The 19,908-nt window shown below is 61.8% G+C and overlaps 1 protein-coding gene across 9 annotated transcripts; it reads right to left on the reverse strand.

The window, feature by feature from the left end:
- Positions 1-3: 3 nt before the first annotated feature.
- Positions 4-19,895, reverse strand: KCNAB2 (potassium voltage-gated channel subfamily A regulatory beta subunit 2). 9 transcript variants are annotated; one of them, XM_027657967.1, is made up of 17 exons: positions 19,844-19,895; positions 14,377-14,495; positions 13,962-14,003; positions 6,190-6,233; positions 5,785-5,822; positions 5,529-5,608; positions 5,009-5,053; positions 4,807-4,851; positions 4,693-4,736; positions 4,479-4,565; positions 4,192-4,236; positions 3,297-3,382; positions 2,969-3,089; positions 2,737-2,831; positions 2,456-2,576; positions 2,282-2,370; positions 4-1,946 (listed from the first exon to the last, which is right to left on the reverse strand). In XM_027657967.1, the coding sequence occupies exons 2-17, from the start codon at positions 14,451-14,453 to the stop codon at positions 1,857-1,859; spliced, it is 1,149 nt and encodes a 382-aa protein (XP_027513768.1). In that variant the 5' UTR covers positions 14,454-14,495; positions 19,844-19,895; the 3' UTR covers positions 4-1,856. The 9 variants fall into 9 exon arrangements, with proteins under 9 accessions (XP_027513768.1, XP_027513767.1, XP_027513770.1 ...); XM_027657966.1 differs by lacking the exon at positions 19,844-19,895 and adding an exon at positions 17,553-17,950; XM_027657969.1 differs by lacking the exons at positions 13,962-14,003; positions 19,844-19,895 and adding an exon at positions 17,553-17,952.
- Between the last annotated feature and the right edge of the window lie 13 nt (positions 19,896-19,908).

Here is a 19,908-nt window from a genome sequence, read left to right on the forward strand (position 1 = left end):
ATGTATTTGTAATTTTTATATATTTATACATAGGCGTAGATATAGATACAGCTAAGGGTGTATAGATTATACTAGACACAGATAGTATACATGTGTGCATACAGAAGTACACGTTTGTATATACAGAGATACACATCTGTATTTGTGACTTCATACAAATATATGAGTGTGTGTGTTTCTGTTTGCACACAACCATCAATGTAGTTCTGTAGACAGATGTATAAATAAAGGTGTGTGGGTACAGCTGCAGGTAAATCCATGTACCTAAAGGTGTGGGGGTGTGTATGGGGCAGGGGTGTGCATATGGACCCCAACCATGCACAGAGGGAGAGCTCTGATGGTCTGTGTGGGTTGGGAGAGACCCTCTGTGTTTGCACACACACACACACAAATTTATGGGGGGCTTGTAGGTGCAGCCACGGCTACACAGGGAGTGGAGAAACACACACACTGTGCACAGAACTGAGGGTTTGCACATATATTTAGTTTTTATATTTATGTGTGCACAGATAGATGCAACTCTGTATATATGTATATGGATAAACAGATATAGGTATTGGCAAAAATGTTTGTTCTGCACAGAGTACACAAAGAGCTATAAAGAGATAGATACATGTAGCTATAGCTGTATCTCAAATAGCTATATATCATATCTATATCTATCATATATGTATCTATATATAGCTATATCTCTATATAGCTATAGCTATATATCTAGATATGTGTTATCTATAGCTACATCTAAATCACAAATATCTGTTTCCACATGTATATACAGCATATGTTTATAGAAAGATGAGTATGTAGTTATAGAGTTGGGTGTGGCTATAAATATATCTACACATATATCTGCATATACACACATATATGTATGTACCTGTAATTTTCATGTGTGCATATATCCATACAAACATGGATGCTGCTTCAGCAATATATTTACATGGATATGTACACATCTATATATTACATATATGGATCTATACATCGAGCTATGTATGTCTGTATATACACAAGTACACACGTGTCTACATGTGTGTGTTTGTATACGCTTTACATCTAATTTTCAGAGACGTGTGTACATATCTATATACACATCTATATACATATATACATACATATCTGTGTGTGTGTGTGTGTACACACACCTGTAATGAGTGGATGTGGGGGTGTGTATAGAGGCCCCTGTATTTCAATAGCTTTGTGCAGATACATCTGAAGGTGCCTGTGGCCCATGGTCACCTCCACAGCTGCTGTGTGCAAATGTACAGGTGTCTGTATGTCCCTGCGTGTCTCCTGTGTGTCTGTCCACACACACGCTCACACACTTGCCCACACACACTCCCCTGGCCCAGCCCCACACTCAACCGGGGCACCCCGGGCTTCTCTCACAGGGAACCCCTTCCCTGTCACCGCCCCATCCTGTTCCCCACCCCGGGAACCGCAGCCCCACCACGCCGGTGTGGGGCTGGCGGTGCCGGCGGCGCAGGGCAGAGGCGAGGGCTGGGGAACAGCTTCGTGTTGTCAGCCTCGTGGGCGTACAGCACCCGCGTGCACCCCGCGCCCACCACCTCCGGCAACGCGGGGGCGGGAGCCGCGCATGCAACGGGCCCCGCGGCGGCTCCGACTGCGGGCAGGGCGGCCGGGCAGTGGGGCTCGTCTCCCACACGCCCCACCGGCCGTCCCTGTGCCCCAGAGCCAGGCCGAGCGGCCGTGGCGCCGTGTCCGGGGCAGCGCGGGCAGGAGCGCTGGCTCTCGGCGCTCGTGGTGCAAACCACACTCTCCACTTTGCTCCAACAAAGCGTAAGCAAGCGAACGGGCGGCGAGGGCTGCGCGGCGGGCGGCGCGCTCGGGCGCGCTTAGGATCTGTAGTCCTTCTTGCTGTAGGGTTTGTTGCCCAGGATGCTATCGATCTCATGGACGATGGAAGACGACAGCTTTGGAAGGACCTGCCGGGATAGGGCAACACTGGGAGTTGGGATCGTGACTGCGGTGTGTGTGGGAGGACGCAGCCGGCAGTGGGATGCAGCCGTGCCGCGCTCACTGCCTCCACCCCACTCTGTTTGTGGCACAAGCCCCAGCTTGCCAGCTGGCTGACCCAGTTAGGGAGAGCTGGGTCGGGCCCAACCCTGCCCCCTCAGTCCAGCAAAGCCTTGTCTCTGCCGCTTGCCTTTGTGACAAGCAAAACCTGTCATGGAGCCGTGTTCGTGACCCTCTTTCCCCGCCCAGCGTGGTGCAGCAGGGAGTGCTCAGGGCACACGTCACTCCCGCTGAGAGCACTGACCTGTATTGCTCCAATATTCTCCATCAGCTGGTCAGCATTGGAGGCCCCCAGTAAGACTGAGCTGACACCCTCGTTGCGCAGGCACCAGGCTGGAGAGGAGGGAGAGCAGAGCATGAGCATGGCCTGGCTGCCCCGGTGTCACCCCCAGCAACCCCCTGTCCGCCATCCTCTTACCGATGGCGAGCTGGGGCAAGGTGCAGCCCAGGCGCTCGGCAATGGCCTGCAGCTCCTTCAGCTTCGCCTGCTGCCGCCGGCCCTCCTCACTCAGGATCTTGTCCTTCAGCCACTGGTATCCCTGGGGGGACGGGGAGGAGTGTCATGGGGGGGTTGGGGTGCACTGGCACCTTGTGCAGGCAGGGCATCCCCAAACTCCCTGGGTTGGTTTGTGAGGCTCCTGGCCCTGCTCCCCCAGCTCTGTCCATCCCAGTGTGATCCCTGGTCCCAGCGTCGCTCACCTTCAGCGAGGCACGGGAGTAGGGGGGGATCCCCCCGTCGTACTTCCCCGAGACGATGCCACAGGCCAGTGGGGACCAGGTCATGGCTCCGACGCCTGGGGACAGAGCAGAATGGGGGGTGATGCTGCTGCTGCCCCCAGCTTCCCCAGGGACCACAGCATCTGGTCTCTGCAGTGCTGGGCACGCGGAGTATTGTGCTTTGAGGGCTGGGGAGGGGCCTCCACCACCGTACCTATCTTGTGGAAGAGTTCAGGCAGCTGCACCTCCACCTTTTCCCGCTGGAACATGTGGTACTCGGCCTGCTCACAGATCGGCGGGATCAGGTTGAACTGCCGGGCCACTGAGTATGCCTCCTGCAGAAGAGCCAGGACCCTCAGTGCCACGCTGCTCCCCCTGCTGAGCCCCCCAGCCGAGCCCTGAGCAGCTGCCCCAGGAACTGATTAAGGCTCAAGCACATCTGCACACGCTTGGCTCCCGAAAGCTGCTGTCTAATTAAATCAGCATCAGCGGCACCACTGGGGCTGCTCCGCTGCGGCCGCCCCGATCCCATGGGCCCCTACCATGATCTCCATGGAGCTCCAGCGCGAGGTCCCCCAGTACATGGCCATCCCCTGGTTGATGACGTGGGTCATGGCTCGCACCGTCTCTGCCGGGAGGGAAGGAGAGAGTGGCCGGAAGGGGTTAGCAGGGGCTGCACCAGCACAAGGGGGTTCGCACCGCGCTGATGGCTGGTGAGCATCCCGCTCCCGCAGCGCTGTGGCGGGAGCTGGGTTGTGTCCAGAGGAGCAGGACGGGAACAGAGGGAGCAGCCACTCAGGATGTGCCGGGGACGACAGCCAACCTGACATGCTGGCGGTGCTGGGGCTCTCCTGGCATGGAGAGCAGCCCGAGGGTCCTGGCAGTGGCCCCACACCCTGTGGGGTTACCAGCACCGGCACCGCTGCGAGGGAAGGGACTGATGCATCGCCCATGCACGGAGACCCAGGGAGGGAAGCCTGGACCCCCTGCAAGGGGCTTGGGAGTTTTGGGGGGAGCCAGCCCTGAGCCATGCGGGCTGGGACCAAGCCAAGACGCGCTCCTGCAGCCAAAGGCGGGCAGCGGGGAGAGCGAGGGGTGCGGGGCTTGCCCGGCCGGCACTGGGGCACACACCCCAGCATGCTCACAGCCGCCCCGGCAAGGAGAGCCTGCCGCAGACCCTGGCATGGGCCAAGGGAGTCCCACGGCAGGACCCTGGAGGGGCAGGAGCCTCTCTGCTTTTTTCCTTTTAACTGCAGGACAGTCTGAAGGAAGGGCCAGGGGGTGTTTGTGTTCTGCTGCCGCTGCCTCTGCATCTCATGGCGGGGTTTGCTCGAGGGGGGATCAGGGATGGGGGGTAACAGAGGAGTGAGGGCTCTGCCCCAGGAAACGCCGCTGGGACAGGCAGCGGCTGGCGGGCAGAGTGCGGGCAGGGAGTACCTTCTACGATGAAAGTCCTGGACTTGGAGGAACTAAATGGGTCCCCTGGTGATAAAAGAGAGATTTAGAGAGAGTGGAGTCACCGCTGCTGGGATGGGAGCAGCGACCTGCCACCGTGCCTCCAACCCACCCCACCATGGCCTGAGGGGGTCCTGGCGCGGGGCGGGGGGCGGCAGAGGCATGATCATGGCATGGAAAATGCCCTTGAAACACAAGCTTGGCGCAAACCAACCGTGACGGTGACGAAAGGCGGCAGGATGGAGTGTGGCACCGCGGCGCGCACCCACCTTCCATCGGCGTGTTGGGGTCGGGCCGGTTGGCGAACACCACATCCACGTACTCCAGCTGCAGCCGCTCCAGCGACGCCTTCAGACCTGCCACAGGGACAGGGCTGTCAGGTCAGGGACCCTGTGCTGCCAGCAGGGAGGCAGCTGCCGAGGCACAGCCTGGCACCAGGGCCAGCAGCGCCCACTGAGCAACCCTACCCCTACCTTTCCCTACCTTCTATGATGTGTTTTCGGGACAGGCCCCTCTCTGTCTCGGCCCTGGAAAAGGAAAGGTGGGTGAGAGCCTGGCCCGTGCCGGCCGCTCCGTCACAGGGCAGGTGTTACCTACTTTCCTCCCCAGAAGATTTTGGTGGTGATGACCAGGCTGGACCGTCTGCAGGGAGAAAGAGAGAGTCACTGGTGGCGGCACCTGTACACCCTGCCCGCTCCCTGCCCACATGCATTCCTGCCCAGGGCTGCTCTGTCAGCTTTCCCCAGGCCACCTGGTCTGCGGTGACAGCTTTGCCAAACAGGGATGATGTCCAGCTTACCTCCACCCTTTTTTCTTGATGATGTTCCCCAGCACCACTTCGGCCCTGCAAGGGAAGGGGATGTCAGCCGCCAGTGCCCCAGCTGCTGTGGCCAAGGGGACCAGTGACAGCTGGCAGGGACAGCTCCAGTCCCCGGCAGACTAAGAGGCAAAGGCAGTGGCCATGGGGACACTGTCTGCCCCTTGGCTGCAGTGCCCAGAGCAGAGCTGACCCCTAATGTGCAAGCTCACTAATTTTAAGTGAGTGCATGGACACACAGTGATGCCCCAGGCCAGTGTGCCTTGGGCACAGCCACAGCTCACCATGCTGGGAGGGTGCATGGCTGTGCCTGCACGGCACAGGCCACCACAGGAAGCATGGGACTGCCAGAACCATGACCCCTCCCCGTGAGCAAGCACTCACAGCCCCATCCTGGAAGCCACTTTGCAGCCAGAAAATCCAGGAGATTCCCAGTGTTGCTGTGGTTTGGAGGTGCAGGGGGCTGGGGTGAGGGGTGCCACTGCCAAAGCAGGGTACCTACTTGCCAGCAGCGTAGACTTCTGCTGTGTCAAAGAGATTAATGCCGTTGTCATAAGCTAAAGTCATCAGCTGCTCCGCCATCTGTGAGGAAAGAGCAGGGTCGGCGAAGGGGGTGGCCGAGAGCTGGGGCACAGGCGCGTGTGCGGAGCGCTGCTGAGCTCCGGCATGCCACGTGCACCCAGAGCACAGCCACGGCTGTGCCAGCTCCGTCCCTTCCCCAGGCTGGGGAGGGACGGGACAACAGGGTACAACCTTACCTCATCTGTGATCTGCCCTCCGAAAGTCACCCATGTCCCTGCAGGGGAGAGAGGGTGTGTGCACAGTGAATGCGGTGAGCAACGAGCGCCGCCGCCTTGAGCCCCCGGCCACCCACCCCGGCCCCCTCAGCACAGCCCCGGCACGTGGTGGCCACAGCTGGCCGGGCCGCGTGCAGCGCGGTGCTCCCAGCGCGGCCCAGTCGCTTCCTATCGCATCACAAAGAGAGAAAATAATTCGACAATTTCTGGGCTGTGACTCAAAACGGCCGCAGGGCCGAGGGAAACCCTTTCCTTCCCTGCGCAAACATCGCTGGGGCAGGCGAGCGCCGCCCTCGCCGGGGAGCACCAGCACTCACTGCAGGACCGAGGGGATGCCGAGGGGCTGTGGCAAACCCTGGCACTTACCCAGGCCCAGGCAGGACACGCGCAGCCCAGACTTCCCGAGGTTCCTGGAAGACAGAGAGCATCAGGAAAGGCGCCAGAAAGCCCCCAAAGGCCGTCTCATGGACCCCGTGTGCCACTGAATGCAGTGGGTATGGGGGCTGGGAGGTGTGGTGGTGGTCCCCGGTCCCCACCCTATCCCCACATGGGACAGTCCCACAGTGAGGGTCCCCCTGCAACCAATTAAAGAGCCATCCCAGGCCAGGCATCCATAGCTCACTGGTGGCACCGCCAGCACTGGCGCAGTGATGCCATGCCTGGTAGGGTTATTGGGGGGGGGGGGGGCAGCGGGCAGTGACCTCGTTAAAGCAGTTTCCTGTGATAAGGCCGGGGTGTCTGCCTGCCCTGAGAGTGCTGCTGGCACAGGGGAGTGAGACGGGAAGCAGGGAGAGCTGGTGGATCAGGACTGAAGCATCCCACACATGGTATGAACTGTGCCTGTTCTCTGCATCACGGCACAGGGAAGCACACGACTTGCACAGGGTGAGGGTGCTTGGGAGTGGAGCAACATCCTGGAGAAATGGAGCACCCCAGAAAATTTGACCAGCACAAGGAACTGGAGAACAGCTTTTGGAAAGGGGGCCGGGCTGGCAGACGCCTTCGCCACAGTGATGGAGAGCCAGTTACTTGTTAAAAATGACAAAGGCTCGAGAAATGAGCGTTAAAATAAATAAAGTGTAGGTGAGCCGCGGCAGCTCGCCCGCGCGGGTGTCGCATAGCAACCGAGGCGCTGCCACCGCCGGCACCGCCGACACGGGCACCGCGAGCCGGGCAGGGAGCAGCCACGGCCCAACCGTGGTGTGCCAAGTTGGGGCATTGTCCTTCCCTGCTGCTGTCTTATTGCCCAACACCTGGAGGTGTGGGCGGTCCCCCGGCCCTGTGGCGTTTTTAGAGTATTGCACGGTGGGGAGAAGCCATGGCCCTTGGGTGGCAACGGCTCAAGCACCCGTGATGGGGATTTCCACGGGGAGTGGACAGCATTGGACCCATCCTGGCCATTCTAGAGGCATCCCAGGGTCCTCTTGGGCAAGTGGCTGTCACTCCTCCCAGCTTTCCAGTTCAAAAGTGTGTTGACCAGCTGCCCAATGGAGATACTGGCAGAACTTGGGAAAGCCAGGCATCCCCCTGCGCTGTGCCACAGCCTTCCTATCCCATCCCCTCACTTGGAGCAACCCCCTGCATCACTGTCCATCCAGTAGCCACCAGTGGGAACCCCCAAGCTGATCACCCACTGCCTGGGAGAGGGTGGTCCTGCTGTGCTTCTCCTCTGGATGGGGAGGTGAAAGCGGGGCAGGAGCGCCAAGCCCCGAGGATGCCACCGCACACGGTCCCAGCACTGCTGCAACCAGCAGGAAGGTTTGGTGTTCCAGAGCTGGACGGAGCAATCCCAGCGCCCTCCCCAGTGCCCAGGTGAGGGGAACCAGCTGATCTGGATGATGCTGGTAGGTAACAGCCGGGTTCACCCCAGCGCTCTGACGTGCTTTGTGCCTAATGCCGGCACATCTGGGCTGCAGAGGGGGCACGCGGCTGCTGGCAGCTGGACTGTGGCGTGCAGGCTCATCTTGGGGGGGCCTGCCCTGTGCTGGGGTGCACCCTAAAACTCGGTGGGGGAAGCCCTGAGTGCTCTGCCCCAGAGCCAGGGACGTGGAGCGCATGAGCCCCGTGGGTGCTGGGTGGGGGGACCAGCACCCCACGTGCACACACCACCCTTCATTTCTATGCCCACCGTGGGAAGCCAGACCCGAATCCCAGCTTACGGTTCCATGCTCGCTTTGCAGGGTAGTGAGCCTCTGTCAGCACCATAAGGATGCCATGGCACACCGGATTAACGCTGCCGTGACTCCCAAACCCACCCGGCTCGGCAGGCGCTGGGGATGCTGCTAATCCTATCCTGAATTTTAGGGTCCCTTGTCCCCCCCCATCCTGAAGGTTTCACGCGCGGCTGAATCAAGGCTGCCCCGAAGGGACAGGAGCAAACAGAGGGGAAGCACACGGAGGCGCACGGTCAGCACTTTTAGCGACGAGACACCGACAGAGCCGGTCGCGAGCCGGGAATTAGAGGAGTGTGGCCCCCATACCCCCAGGCCGCCCCGATCCCGGCAAGAAACAGGGAAAGCCCCAGCAGTGCCCGCTTCCTACCGGTATTTCATCCCCGGCTGCTTGACGCTGGACTCGCTGGAGGAGGGGGCGTTCTGCACCGAGAGCTGCCCCAGGCTGCGGGCCACCATGGCCACCGCGCGGAACTTGCCGCGGGTGCCGAGGCTGGGGCTGCCGGCATTCTGTCGGTTCAGCCGGTCCTCCGCGCTCCGGCTCTTGATGCTGTGCTCGGAGCACACAAAGGAGACCTGCATGCTGCTCCGCCGGGCAGCAGCGCCAGCTGCCTAAATTTAGCCGGCGCCCCGGGCGAGGCGGGAGCTCCTCCCGCGCGCCGCCAACGTGACGGCGGGGGGCTGCGGGGCGGCGGGCGCGGAGCTCCCGTCAGCCCTCCTGCCCTCAATATTTGATGAGCTCAGGAAGCGAGCGAGCGGCACGCGGGCAGGTGGGGGCAGGAAGGGCAGCGCCGTTGCCGAGGTCCCCCGAGGAGCCTCGGCCGGGCAGGACCCCGCTGTGCCCTGCTGGGCATCCCCCGCGGGCGCGGCTGCTGGCCCAGCCCCGTTTTGGGGCACACTGGGGGCTGAGGCCGTGCAGTGAAGGGGTTCTTCCTTGCCTCCCTCCGGCCACGCACCGCAGCACAGCATCCCCTTGCACAGGTCTGAAACCAAACCCTCTGGCAGCACTGCGTGTACGCTGCCAACCCCGTGGCTGGGCAAGGGCGCAGGCGGCAGGCTGAAGGCTCTCCCGCAGCAGAGCCCGGCTCTTTGCTGAAGTCGGACTGGTCGTCCCCCTTGGGGCCACAGCCCCAACAGCATATCCCCCAAATTTTGCCCAGTGCAAGCAAAGTTGAGCAAGGTGAACCCCAGCCCAGCATCTTCTGCCAAAGCAGAGACACAAGTCACCACGCTGCAGCATTGTCCTGCAGCCGGGGCCATGTGCTGGCTGCCTGCACCCACCTTGCCCCTCAGGACAGAGCAAGATGCGGGAACAGAGCTTGTGGGAAATTACGCACATTCGCCCCCAACCTAATGAGAAATCTTGTAATCTCCTCTGCTTCCCTCTGCCGCAAAGCTCCTTAGCTGGTAATCCTACCAGCACCGGTGCCGGCGCCGGCTCCAGCGCGGGGGGAGACCTGACAGCAGTCAGCAGCCTCCGGAGGAGGAGAAACCCCATAGATTTTTGAGGGCAGCGCGGACATGGCCAAAGGAGGAGTACCTTTGGGCGTGCCTGTGCCAGCAGCTCCCATCAATAAATAATGTCCCCATGAATATTTGATGGGCTCTTGCCACTGTGTAAATGTTACCGCGGTCATTGTGAGTGGAGGGGAACCTGACCTGAGGCGCAGCACGGCTCGGCACAGTGCGGCACGGCAGGAGCTGCCAGCTGCCAGCTCCCGGGAGCTTCACTGCAGTGGGGCACGAGGAGCACCCCTGCACAGGGGGAACAGCCATTGTCCCCAGCCCTGGTGCCCCTCACCAATCCTGAGCTGTGTTACTGCACCCCATCACCCCGCCCGTGATACCAGGGGAGAGTGGGGAGAGGGGCACTGGACAGAGCAGCCCCGCCACTCCAAGGGGCCGTGGCTGCCTCTGCGGCTGCCCAGAGAAGAGCAAATAAGGACAAATTCCGAAAGAAAGACAAATACCGGCTGAAATCCTGATACACCTTGCACTGGGACCCACACGCAAAATTCACGGCGCACCCACTACATGACACACAGCTGTCAGTCGGGCGGAGATGCACACCCCTCACATGGAGATGTACACTCATGAGATCGCAAATGTACACCCCTCAGGTGGAGATGTACCCCCATCAGATGTACACCTGTGAAGCAGACAGCCCTTCAGCGGCTGTTTGCTCCAGCTGTCTTTCTCTAAAGCCCAGAGCTGTTTGCAGACGCAACCACCCAAACAGCAAATGGGAATGTCAGGTGAGAAGCTCAAAGATCACAAAGCAGGTGAGCGCTAACAGCGCTGACTGGCTGCCACCTCTATAGCACATGCAGCACCAGATCACCCACCGTGACAAGAGCATCGACTCCTCCCAGGCTTGGCGAGGCACAGGGAAGCCAAGGTGAGCACAGGTGAGAGCCATTCTCCCGATGAGGTGTCAAACCATCACCACACAGCATCCCCTGTGCCGTCTCCACACCTTGGCCCTCGCGGCGCTGCCTTACCTGTACTTCATGCCGGTGGCGTGGGCAGTGCTGTCAGCCAGGGAGAGCCCGTGCATCCGCAGGAACTCCTCCAGTGTCTTCGCCCGCGCTGCCGCCCGCACGTCCCGCAGCCGCCGCAGCTCCAGCCCATCGGCCGCCCGGGGGGCCGGGGGCAGCCCCCACTCGGGAGCGGGCCGGCTGGCCACGCTGCGCAGGCTCTCACTGTAGGTCATGGAGAGCATCCCGCCACCCAAGCACGGGCTCTGCTGGCCAGCCACGCCACCAACCACTCCGTGGTGCTACGGAGAGAGCTGGGAAAGCACAACATGGGCTCCGCCGCCACTCATGGCAGAGTTCTGCCCATGCTGCCATGCTGGAGTGGTGGCACCTGCCCTTGCCAGGACATGCAGCACAGGGAGGGGAGAGTGGGGACCCTAGCAAAGCCAGTCTTTTCAGCAGAGCACAGCCTTGACGTGGGAGCTGAAGCACAAAGGGAGAAGGAGCAGGACAGAAATAAGGCACAGCCCATGGCTGAGGAGGCAGCAGTGCCTACCACAGCTGCCCCAAGCCAGGTTGCAGCAGCATGGCCCATGCCCTATTTGTGCTGGCCCCCAGCTTGGACTGGTTTGCACCCCTGTGAGGGATGTGGGGAGCTGGCCAAGATGTGGCAGGTAGTGGCAAAAGTGCTGCCAGTGACAATCTGGCACTGTGTACCAGTGGGCAGGAGAAGTCACGATGGGAAAGTTCCTGTGGGGCTCCCCAGGAAGGGTGGGCACCTGCAGAGGGGCTGTGGGCACAATGTGCATTTCCAGCCAACACCTTCCCCTCCACCATGGCAGTGACCTCCCAGCTGGTGCAGCTGCTGAAAACAGCCTGCTGCAGGGTGAGCGTCTCACCCACCGGAGTCCTTGCCGCCTCTACGGCTGGGACCTCACTGGCAGGGCACTGGCATCAATTTCCATGCCACTCTCCGCCGGGTCTCTTGTTCTCAGTGTCTGAAGGGAGCAGAGACTGGGGCCAAAACTGTGGTACGGGTATGGAAGCAGCCACTGGGAATGCACTGGCATCAGGCTCCATCCAGGCTCCCACCCGTGGTTTTTTCTTTCCCTGGGAAGCTCACATTGATGGCAGCAGGAGCCAAAGACGAAGTGCTCCCTGCTGCTGTCACCTCCAAAGGCTCCAAACACGGAGGATATGGAGCAGCAGCTGGATGGGGTGACTGAAACCCTGGGGGTCTCCTGTGACACCCAGGTGCTGCCAGAGAGCACTCTGTGCTCCTCCTGCTCTGTAGCAAGGCTTTGGGAATGCAGGGAGACATGGAAAAGGGATATTTCCCTCTGCTGTGGCAAAGCCAAACCAAACCCTGGTTACTAGCTTCTTCCTGCCACACCTCACAGTTGGAGACAAGCTGGCACCGCTGGCACCAGCCCTTCTCCATGGCTGGTAGTTTTTAACTAGGGCAGTACCAGTGGCTCCTGCTGGGTGTTGGCACCTGGTGGGATCCCCTTGATCTCAGTGGGATCCCTTGGCTTGGTGGGATCCCCTCACCTGACAGTGGCAAGGAAAAGCCTGAGCTGACTGTACCACTGCTCTACAGCAGCAAAATGGATGCAGCAAGCGGAGCCAGGGGGTTGGGCAGGGCTGCTCTGAGGAATGGGGCACGAATCCACCGGCTGCCCCATCTCGACACCTCCCTGATTTTCAGCAGAGCAAGAGTACAGAACGGCAGTGAGAGCACAGCAGTGGTGGAGCCGGTCACGAGCAGAAATCCCGGTGCTCCCGGGCCGAGCGGCAGCAGGGCTGCAGGAGCTACCGAGGACAAGCCGCGCCCTGCCCGAGCAGGAGAGGCTGTTTGGTGGGGAAGGAGCAGGGATGAGGACAGGGCACAGGCTCTGCAGGACAACGGCACCTTTAGCAGCATCGGGGGCACAACAAGTGGGTGACGGGCAGGGCAGCTGCCCAGAGAGGCGTCTGGCCAGCCTGGCTTGCCAAGCTGGGAACTTGTTGGCAGCCACCGGCCTGCCTAAAGCCAGAAAGATCCCAAACCCCAAAAGCAAACGACTCTAAGCCATCAAATCCCAAGTAGCCCTGCATGGAAAATCTTCCCTGCTGCCTGCAGCGGCTGCCCCGTGGTGGCAGTGCCCATTCCCGCCTGCCATGCCCATCCGCACTCGCCGCCCGCGCCGCCAGCCCCGACTCACCGCGCCAGGGAAGCTGCTCAGCAGCAGCGCAGCTCTGGGTGGCGAGGCTGCCCCGGGGCAGATATAAGAGCCGCGGCCGTCGCGTTGTTTTGCATTAGGGGAGTGTCGACGCACTTGGCTGCCACGCCGGGTCCCCAGTGCCCGGCTTCTCACCGCGCTCCATTAGCCCTATTAGGGGATTTTCTTCCTTGCATAGGGGAGCTAAATTATTCATGGTGCCTCGCTAAAAGCCTGGGATGTGCTGCTGCAACACTGGCACTGCCGCCCCTGCTCGCAGCCGCCCCTCACCCTGCGGTGACAGGTTCTGCACCACCGGCACACGGGGCGGTGAGGACAGCTGGACACTGGGGCCATCAGGGAGCAGAGACAGTCCCTGTGTCAGACACACCCCTCCTGTGGTCCCTGCGGCAGCAGGGCCAGAGCTGGGCAGTGGCAGGACTCAAAGGCGGCCTCCTCCGGGCAGGAGCCCTGAAACGGAACTGGGTGGTGGACACTGGCAGAGGCTCCCCGAAGGCAGCCTATGGACAAGCTGGGTCCTGCCAGGCAGCCTCAGGAGCCTTTTGCACCAGATGTGTCCAGTGGTTCAGGCCAGTTTGGCAGCCAAAACCTGCCTGTGGTTGGGGCTCAGCAGTGCTGGGACAGATCGCTCACAGTGCCACTGAGCCATCCCGGTGCCCCCCAGCCTCACCTCCCCCTGCCATGTGCAGGATGGAGCAGGGGGGCCACGGCTCCCTCAGGGGCAGGCCCCTGCCCATGGTGGCCAGGCTGGACCCAGTCCTACACTACCAGGGCTGCTGTGGCTTTAGGAGCACCGGAGTGACTGCTGGCACAGTGCATGGGCAAAGAGCTGCCCTCACTTCAGACGGTAAAAGGGTGGCAGGGGCAAGTGTTGCCTCCCAAACCACTTAATGACGCTGGTCCTAATGGCAGGAGCAGCAAAGCAGCTGGCTGGGTTCCTGGAGTTGCCCTTGGGAAAAGACAGCGGGCTCCTCCAGGCACAGCATTGGTGCAGGATGCCCCCCACACCCCTCCCCACCCATGCTCCGGCCACACTCTGTTGCTTGGGCAGCCCACGAGGATGGTGCCCTCCACCGAACCGCACCACGGGGTCCCCACGCCGCGCTCCCAAACCCGCAGGTGACGAGGTGATGCCACATCGGTGGTGCCCATCCCACACAGAGGGACCCCTGCACTGCAGGCAGGGCAGCACTGTGCCAGCAGCACCCAGGCATGGCCAGGGGCTGTGGCCACTTGCAGATTTTGGGGAGGGGGAAGGGCTGGGTTACCTGTAGAACTGGAGCTGGCGCTTGGGGCTCCCGTATCTCGCGCTTCCGACAGCAAAGGGGAGAGAGAAGAAAGATGCCACAAACCCCATTAGAAAGAAGGAGCAGGACTGAGCGGCAGAGCCAACGGCCATGGGAAGGGTCAGTGACACCCACCCATGTCACATCACGGCAGGCACAGTGCAGTGGGCATTGGCACAACCCCAGGAGTGCCCACTATGCCCATAACAGGCACCAGCACCCCAAAACACTGTTGCTGCTGCCATGTGGGGGTTTTGTCCTGGAAGCTTTTGCACGAAGAGTGCTGGCGTGGTTTTGGAGTGTCAGGGCAATTTCATGGAGTGTAGTGGTTCTGGGATGCCATGGGCCTGTGTTTGAAGCCCCACCGAGCCCCACCACCACCATCCCGCACCCTTACCTGTAAATCATCCCTGGGGAGCCCGTCTGCCGCAGCGAGAGTCGCGCTGGGGAGTCAGTGGTGGATTCGGGATACATGGAGCCACCCTGGGCTCCCCGGAGCCACTCGCTGCCTCACCCCTGCCGCAGGAGAAGAGAAAAAAGAAAGAAATGAGGTTTTTTTGGGCACGCGCATGAGGTACTTCCTGTTGCAGAAGCTTGTGAGCCAGAAGGGCGTGTGGCACGGGCAGCGGTGTGGGCACAGCAGCCAGACCCCAGAGTTTACACCCTGACCTGCTGCTGATCCCCAAACCATCTCACGCCAGCCCTGTGCCCCTGACTTCTCAGCTTGGCTGCTCTCCCCAAACTTCTGGGGGTCCCAAGATCTCAGGAAATGCTGGGGAAATGCAGGCCTGAAAAACGAAACACTCTGAAAACCCTGAAGCCACCCCCAAGGATCTTTTGCAAGGGACAAGTCAAGAAGAGGAAAACAGCCCAGCTCTGACCGCAGCCCACACGTGACTGTGTGCACAGGGATGCAGGAACTCTGGGGGAAAGGGGGCCTCACCCCCAGGCACCCCCAACCCTTCCTGTCCCTATCCCCATGCCAGGGGTATCTGGCATGACTCCCTGGGAGCTGTGCTCCTGCTCCTGCAACACTGTCAGCAGTTTCCAATATCACGGAAAATGATGACACTTCCCTACAGAACTGGGGCTGGGGTTTAAATTTATCCTATCTTTCTTTAGGCTGGTGAGATGCCATCTTTACACTACAGGTCACCAGCTGCTCTTTCCCCTAGAAGGGGTCTGAGAGATCTCCAGGTTCCTTCCTGGCTGCCCTGGGCTCAGTGGGAGCATGGCCTTACACAGTGTGCTCATGTCCTGGCACGCATCCCGCCCGCATCCTGGCACAGCATGCCTGCATCCTGCATTCCTCCTGCATCCTGGCACAGCATGCCTGCATCCTGCATCCCTCCTGCATCCTGGCACAGCATGCCTGTATCCTGCATCCTGGCACGGTGTGCTTACATATCACATCCTGCCTGCATCCCAGCAGTGAATGCCTGCATGCTGCATCCACAGCCTGCATCCCTCCTGCATCCCAGCACAGTGTGCCAGCATCCTACATCCCTCCCGCATCCTGCATCCCTCCGGCATCCCAGCACGGCGTGCCTGCATCCCGGCGCAGCCCCTGCAGCCCACGCAGCCCAATGGCAGCGGCTGCGGCAGCCGAGCCCGTCCCCGAGGAGCCGCCCGCCCGCCCACCGCAGCTCCCGGCCCCGCTGCGGCCCCGGCACAGATCCCCAACGCTCTTCTCCCGAGCGCCACAGGAGCGCGTCCCTCTTGGCTGCAGCCGCGCCGGGGCCAGAGCGCAGGCAGGCTCGGTTAAGCCGGGTTTGTTTTTGAGCGGTCAGGAGGGAGCTGCTCTCTCCCGGCCCTGCGCCCGGAGCAGACCCTGCCAAGCCCCTCGAGTCCTTGAGATCCCCCAGCTTCTCGTGTTGGCTCTGTAGCTCCCTCGGCCTCGCCTGGCAGTGGCAGCCACCGGCTGGGCACCTTCCTGACTGCTCATGCCTGCTCAGCATCACTTCGTTAGTGGTGGCATAACGAAGCTGAAGGCAGCTGGGGGATGCCTGCAGGGGGGACAGCTGGCCCCCCATGCTTCAGCACAGCCATGCAGCTCCTTACTTGTGCTGCCACAGTCCCGGACTCCTGAGTGGCTCAGGATGGGCTGCCTCTGCATCCCGGGGGGGCTGTGGTGCCAGGAGCTCAGCTCTCCACTATTTTCAACAGGACCTGATGCCCCTTCCCCATTGCCTCCCAGCAATGCTGCAGGGGCTGAGCACAGTGGCTGGCAAGTCTCCGGCAGCGCTGGAGGGACTGTGCTGGGAAGCATGGCTGGACCACAGGCACACAGTTCAGGGCTCTGCAGCCTCAGGAGCTGGAGCATTCTGGCCTCGGGGGCCAATGCACCCCTCCAAGCTCTCCAAGCCAAAGGCACTGCCAAAAGCCCAGTCCAGTCCATGCTGGCAGTTTGGTGCTTCCCTGAGACGGCTCCTACACCTCCAGGTTCCTCACAGCACGACTCAGCTGCGAGTCCTCGACTGCGGTAGTTTCTGCGGGACAGTATCCCAAAAAGGAAGAAAAGTGTTTTCTTCTGCAGGATGCACCCAGGAGCCAGATGAAAAGTGCAGAAGCCCTGATGCAGCTCCCATGGGCCTCCATCCCTGTCCCTGGTAGCACGATGGGGCACAAGAGCACGGGCACTGCGACACTGATGGTTTACACCCGGGAAGCCCCAGGAGCCAAAGGTCTGCTGGCCCAGCCTGGGGGGGAACACAGACTGCAGCCTCCCAGACACACTGCTACCAGAGCAGGATGGGGTGAAACTGCACATGGAACTAATGGGAACGTAAGGACAAGACCACTGCTTCTGATGAGCCCAATCCCCCAAGGGTGAGGCCCTGGGAGACCCCTGCCCTGGGCACCTCAGCACCCTGCCCAGCTGCTCAGGCAAGGGATGCAGGGAATGTGGCATGGAGCATCTCCCCTCACCAGGTGCCCGTCCCCATATTTCTGACCCTTTTTCACCGTATTTGCAGCAAATGTTCCCCCCCCCGACGCCACGGGGAAGGTGACTTTAGCCCAATGACTCACGCTGCCCTGCTCTGTCGCCTGGGCACCTCCTGCCGTCACCCCTGCGCTCATGCCCCGCGCTGGTCCCGTGCCCCCCCCGGCTGCACGGGCGCCGCAGGGATCCGCAGAGCAGCAGCCCTGCCCCTTCCCTCGGCCCGGGAGCCTCTTCTGCGCCGCAGCGTCCCCCAGCCCGCCGGGCCCCTCCGACCGCGCTGCTGGGCTCCGGCGCCTTCACCAGCCCATCATCGCGACAGCGCAGCAGGCGGGTGATGGGGATTCAGTTGCGACACGTGAGGTCGCCCGTGACCGCCGAAGCGCCGGCACCGGCGCTGCTCGGCTGCCGAGTCAATGACACAGCCCGAAAGCACATGCGGCTCGCCAGCCGGGGCTATTCCGGCTCTGCCGTCACGTACACCAGTGCCAAAGTACTGGGGTCCACCAGGATACCGAGCACCCGCGCGTCCCCGATGTGTGACCCTGCCGGTTCCCCGCTGTGCCGCGGCTGCCGCCCAGGCACGGCCGAGCCACCGCCGCGGCCCCGCTCGCACCCAGCACCGCACCTACCTGGCTCCGGTGCTCGGACGGAGGGAGACGCGAGGTCAGGAGGCACAAAGAAACGAGTCAAAGCGCGGCTGCCGGCGAGCTGCAGGCTCCGCTGGTCTCGGGAAGCGGCGCCGGTGCCGGCGCAGAGCAGCTGCTACAGCCGGCGGCAAACGCAGCGGATGACGGTTCCTACCCCATTCCCGTTCCGTCCCCGGGAAAAGGCGTCTGGCGGAGGGGGAAGCTGAGCCCTCCGCGCCCCAGGATACGGCAGCACCCAGGGATGCTGCAGAGCCGTCCCTGCCGCTCTCACATCCTGACTCGGCAAGTTTGCCTCCGCCGGTGGCTGCAGCCGGCTCCCGATCCCGCCGGTGCCTTAACCGTGTCGGCGCCGCACCCGGCACCGGCAGCGCGTGGGCGAGCGAGCGGCTGCCACCGACCGCCCCTGCGCAGCTCAGGCGGGGGGAGGCTGGTCCGGGGCCGCAGGGAGCCTGGGCAGGAGCTGCATCATCGCTGCCTTAGATCACGCCGGGTGTTTTTCTTAAAAAATCAAATACAGCGTCGGCAGTGATGCTGCGGGGCTGCCTCCAGCACCGGGGTCAGTCCCGCCGCCGGCGGCCCGTCCCCCTCGGCTCGCGCCCATCACGCCTTTTCAGCGCCTTTGGCTTTCTGATCACCTCGAGCAAACCCCCTCCCTCCCACCCCCCGGAGACACCCCAGTAATTGGAGCAGGCTGGTCCCCGCAGTGATCCCGCAGCAATAACAACACTGATGCAGCTGGATCTAACAGGAAAACTAGAGGCCAAGCCTGCAAAAGGCGTCAGGGTTTTGGACACGCAGTGGTGCTCTGGCACTTATAAATTAGGAAAACGTGATTCCTCTCCCTCAGCCAAGTCATACTCAGCTTCATGGCAGCATCTTGGCACTTCCTCTGCCCTTCCAGCACTGTCCTGGCAGCGACGGGGCCAACAAGCACGCTGCCTGCTCCAAACCATGCCGACACTGACAGGGACCACTTGGAACTGCCAGGGTGGGTGAACCCAGCAGGCTGCCTGCTGTCCACCCCACAGCAGCTCCAGGAACAGCCAGTGACAGGTAGGGAAGGCCATAAACCCTGTCCTGTTCGGGGATGCTCCCAGCACCAGCCCATCAGTGGCTTTGCTCCCCCAACAGAGGGTGGGAGTCATGTGCCCAGTCGTTCTCCTCCTGCTCTGTGATGCATCCAACCTGCAGACCTGCACACCAAGAGCAGGTGACGGCTGGCCCTCAAAACAATAGTAATAATAACTAATAAAACCAGCAGCCCTCCCGAATCTTCTGTCGGCAGCTGTGTGCAGAGGCGTTTCCTGCCGGAAAAATCACTGCATATATGCAACAAGCCTGTATAGGGATGTGATACAGACAGACTGGATACATCTCACCCAGCCTGCTGTGGCACTCACCCACCGCGCTGCACTGTGGCTCCCAGCGACGCTTTGGGAGGAAACCTGTGGTTTGGGAAGCAGGCTGGGTGCCAGCGGCACGGACCACGTCTCATCTGGACGAAAGCCCGCAGTGCCCGCGTGAACCGTCCCAGGACACCGACAGCTCCACGTGACAGCCACGGGCTGAGCGGGCAGGGGACCAAAGGGGGTCCCCATCACAAGGAAAAGAGCCTCAAAAACTGGAGGCTGCTGAGCCAGAGGCCCGAGAGCTTTGGGCCCGGCAGAAGAAAAGGTGAGGGAGCCGTGGCTGCGGACGGGTTGCGAGGGGACCGGGGACCCTCCACAGGGCTCGGGGCTCCCTCCACCCGCAGCCCCCGGTCACCGTGTCAAACGGAGACAGGGAAGGGACCAAGGAACGGCAGGGAACTGAAGGGAACTGAAGGCACCCCGACCCGCTGTGCACAAAGTGGCTCTGACGAGGAAATCGGACGATGCTTGGGGAAAATCCAACATTCCCACTCTCGAGTCACCGGAGCGTTGCCGGCGGCTCACGCCACGTCACCGGGGCTCCAGCCCCGCCGCTCCCGGTGTACGGCGACAGGCCGCAGGCCACCTGAGCATCACGCGCAGGGTCACCTCGCCTTGCCGGGGGAACGAACCATCGTTGGACGGCGGCCAACCACCTCCGTCCCCGCACAGCCCAGGGTCCCACTGGGACGAGAGCCGGCGGCGGGGCGAGGGCCCCGTTCCCCGCACCGGGGAGAGCCGGGAGGGGCGTGCGGCGGAGTGGCCTCGCCCGCACTCTGCCCGCGGCTCTGCCCGGGGCCCTGCCCGGTCCCATCGCCCCCGCCATCGCCCGGTGCCGGCCCCGCTCCCCCCGCGCCCCCGCACCTGCCCCGCGTCCGCCGCTCCCGCCGCTCCGCCGCGCGCCCTCGTGGGGGGCGGCCCGGCCCGGC

Source organism: Corapipo altera, unplaced genomic scaffold, assembly GCF_003945725.1.
Source record: "Corapipo altera isolate COAL_440 unplaced genomic scaffold, ASM394572v1 301, whole genome shotgun sequence".
NCBI classification, from domain to species: Eukaryota; Metazoa; Chordata; class Aves; order Passeriformes; family Pipridae; genus Corapipo; species Corapipo altera.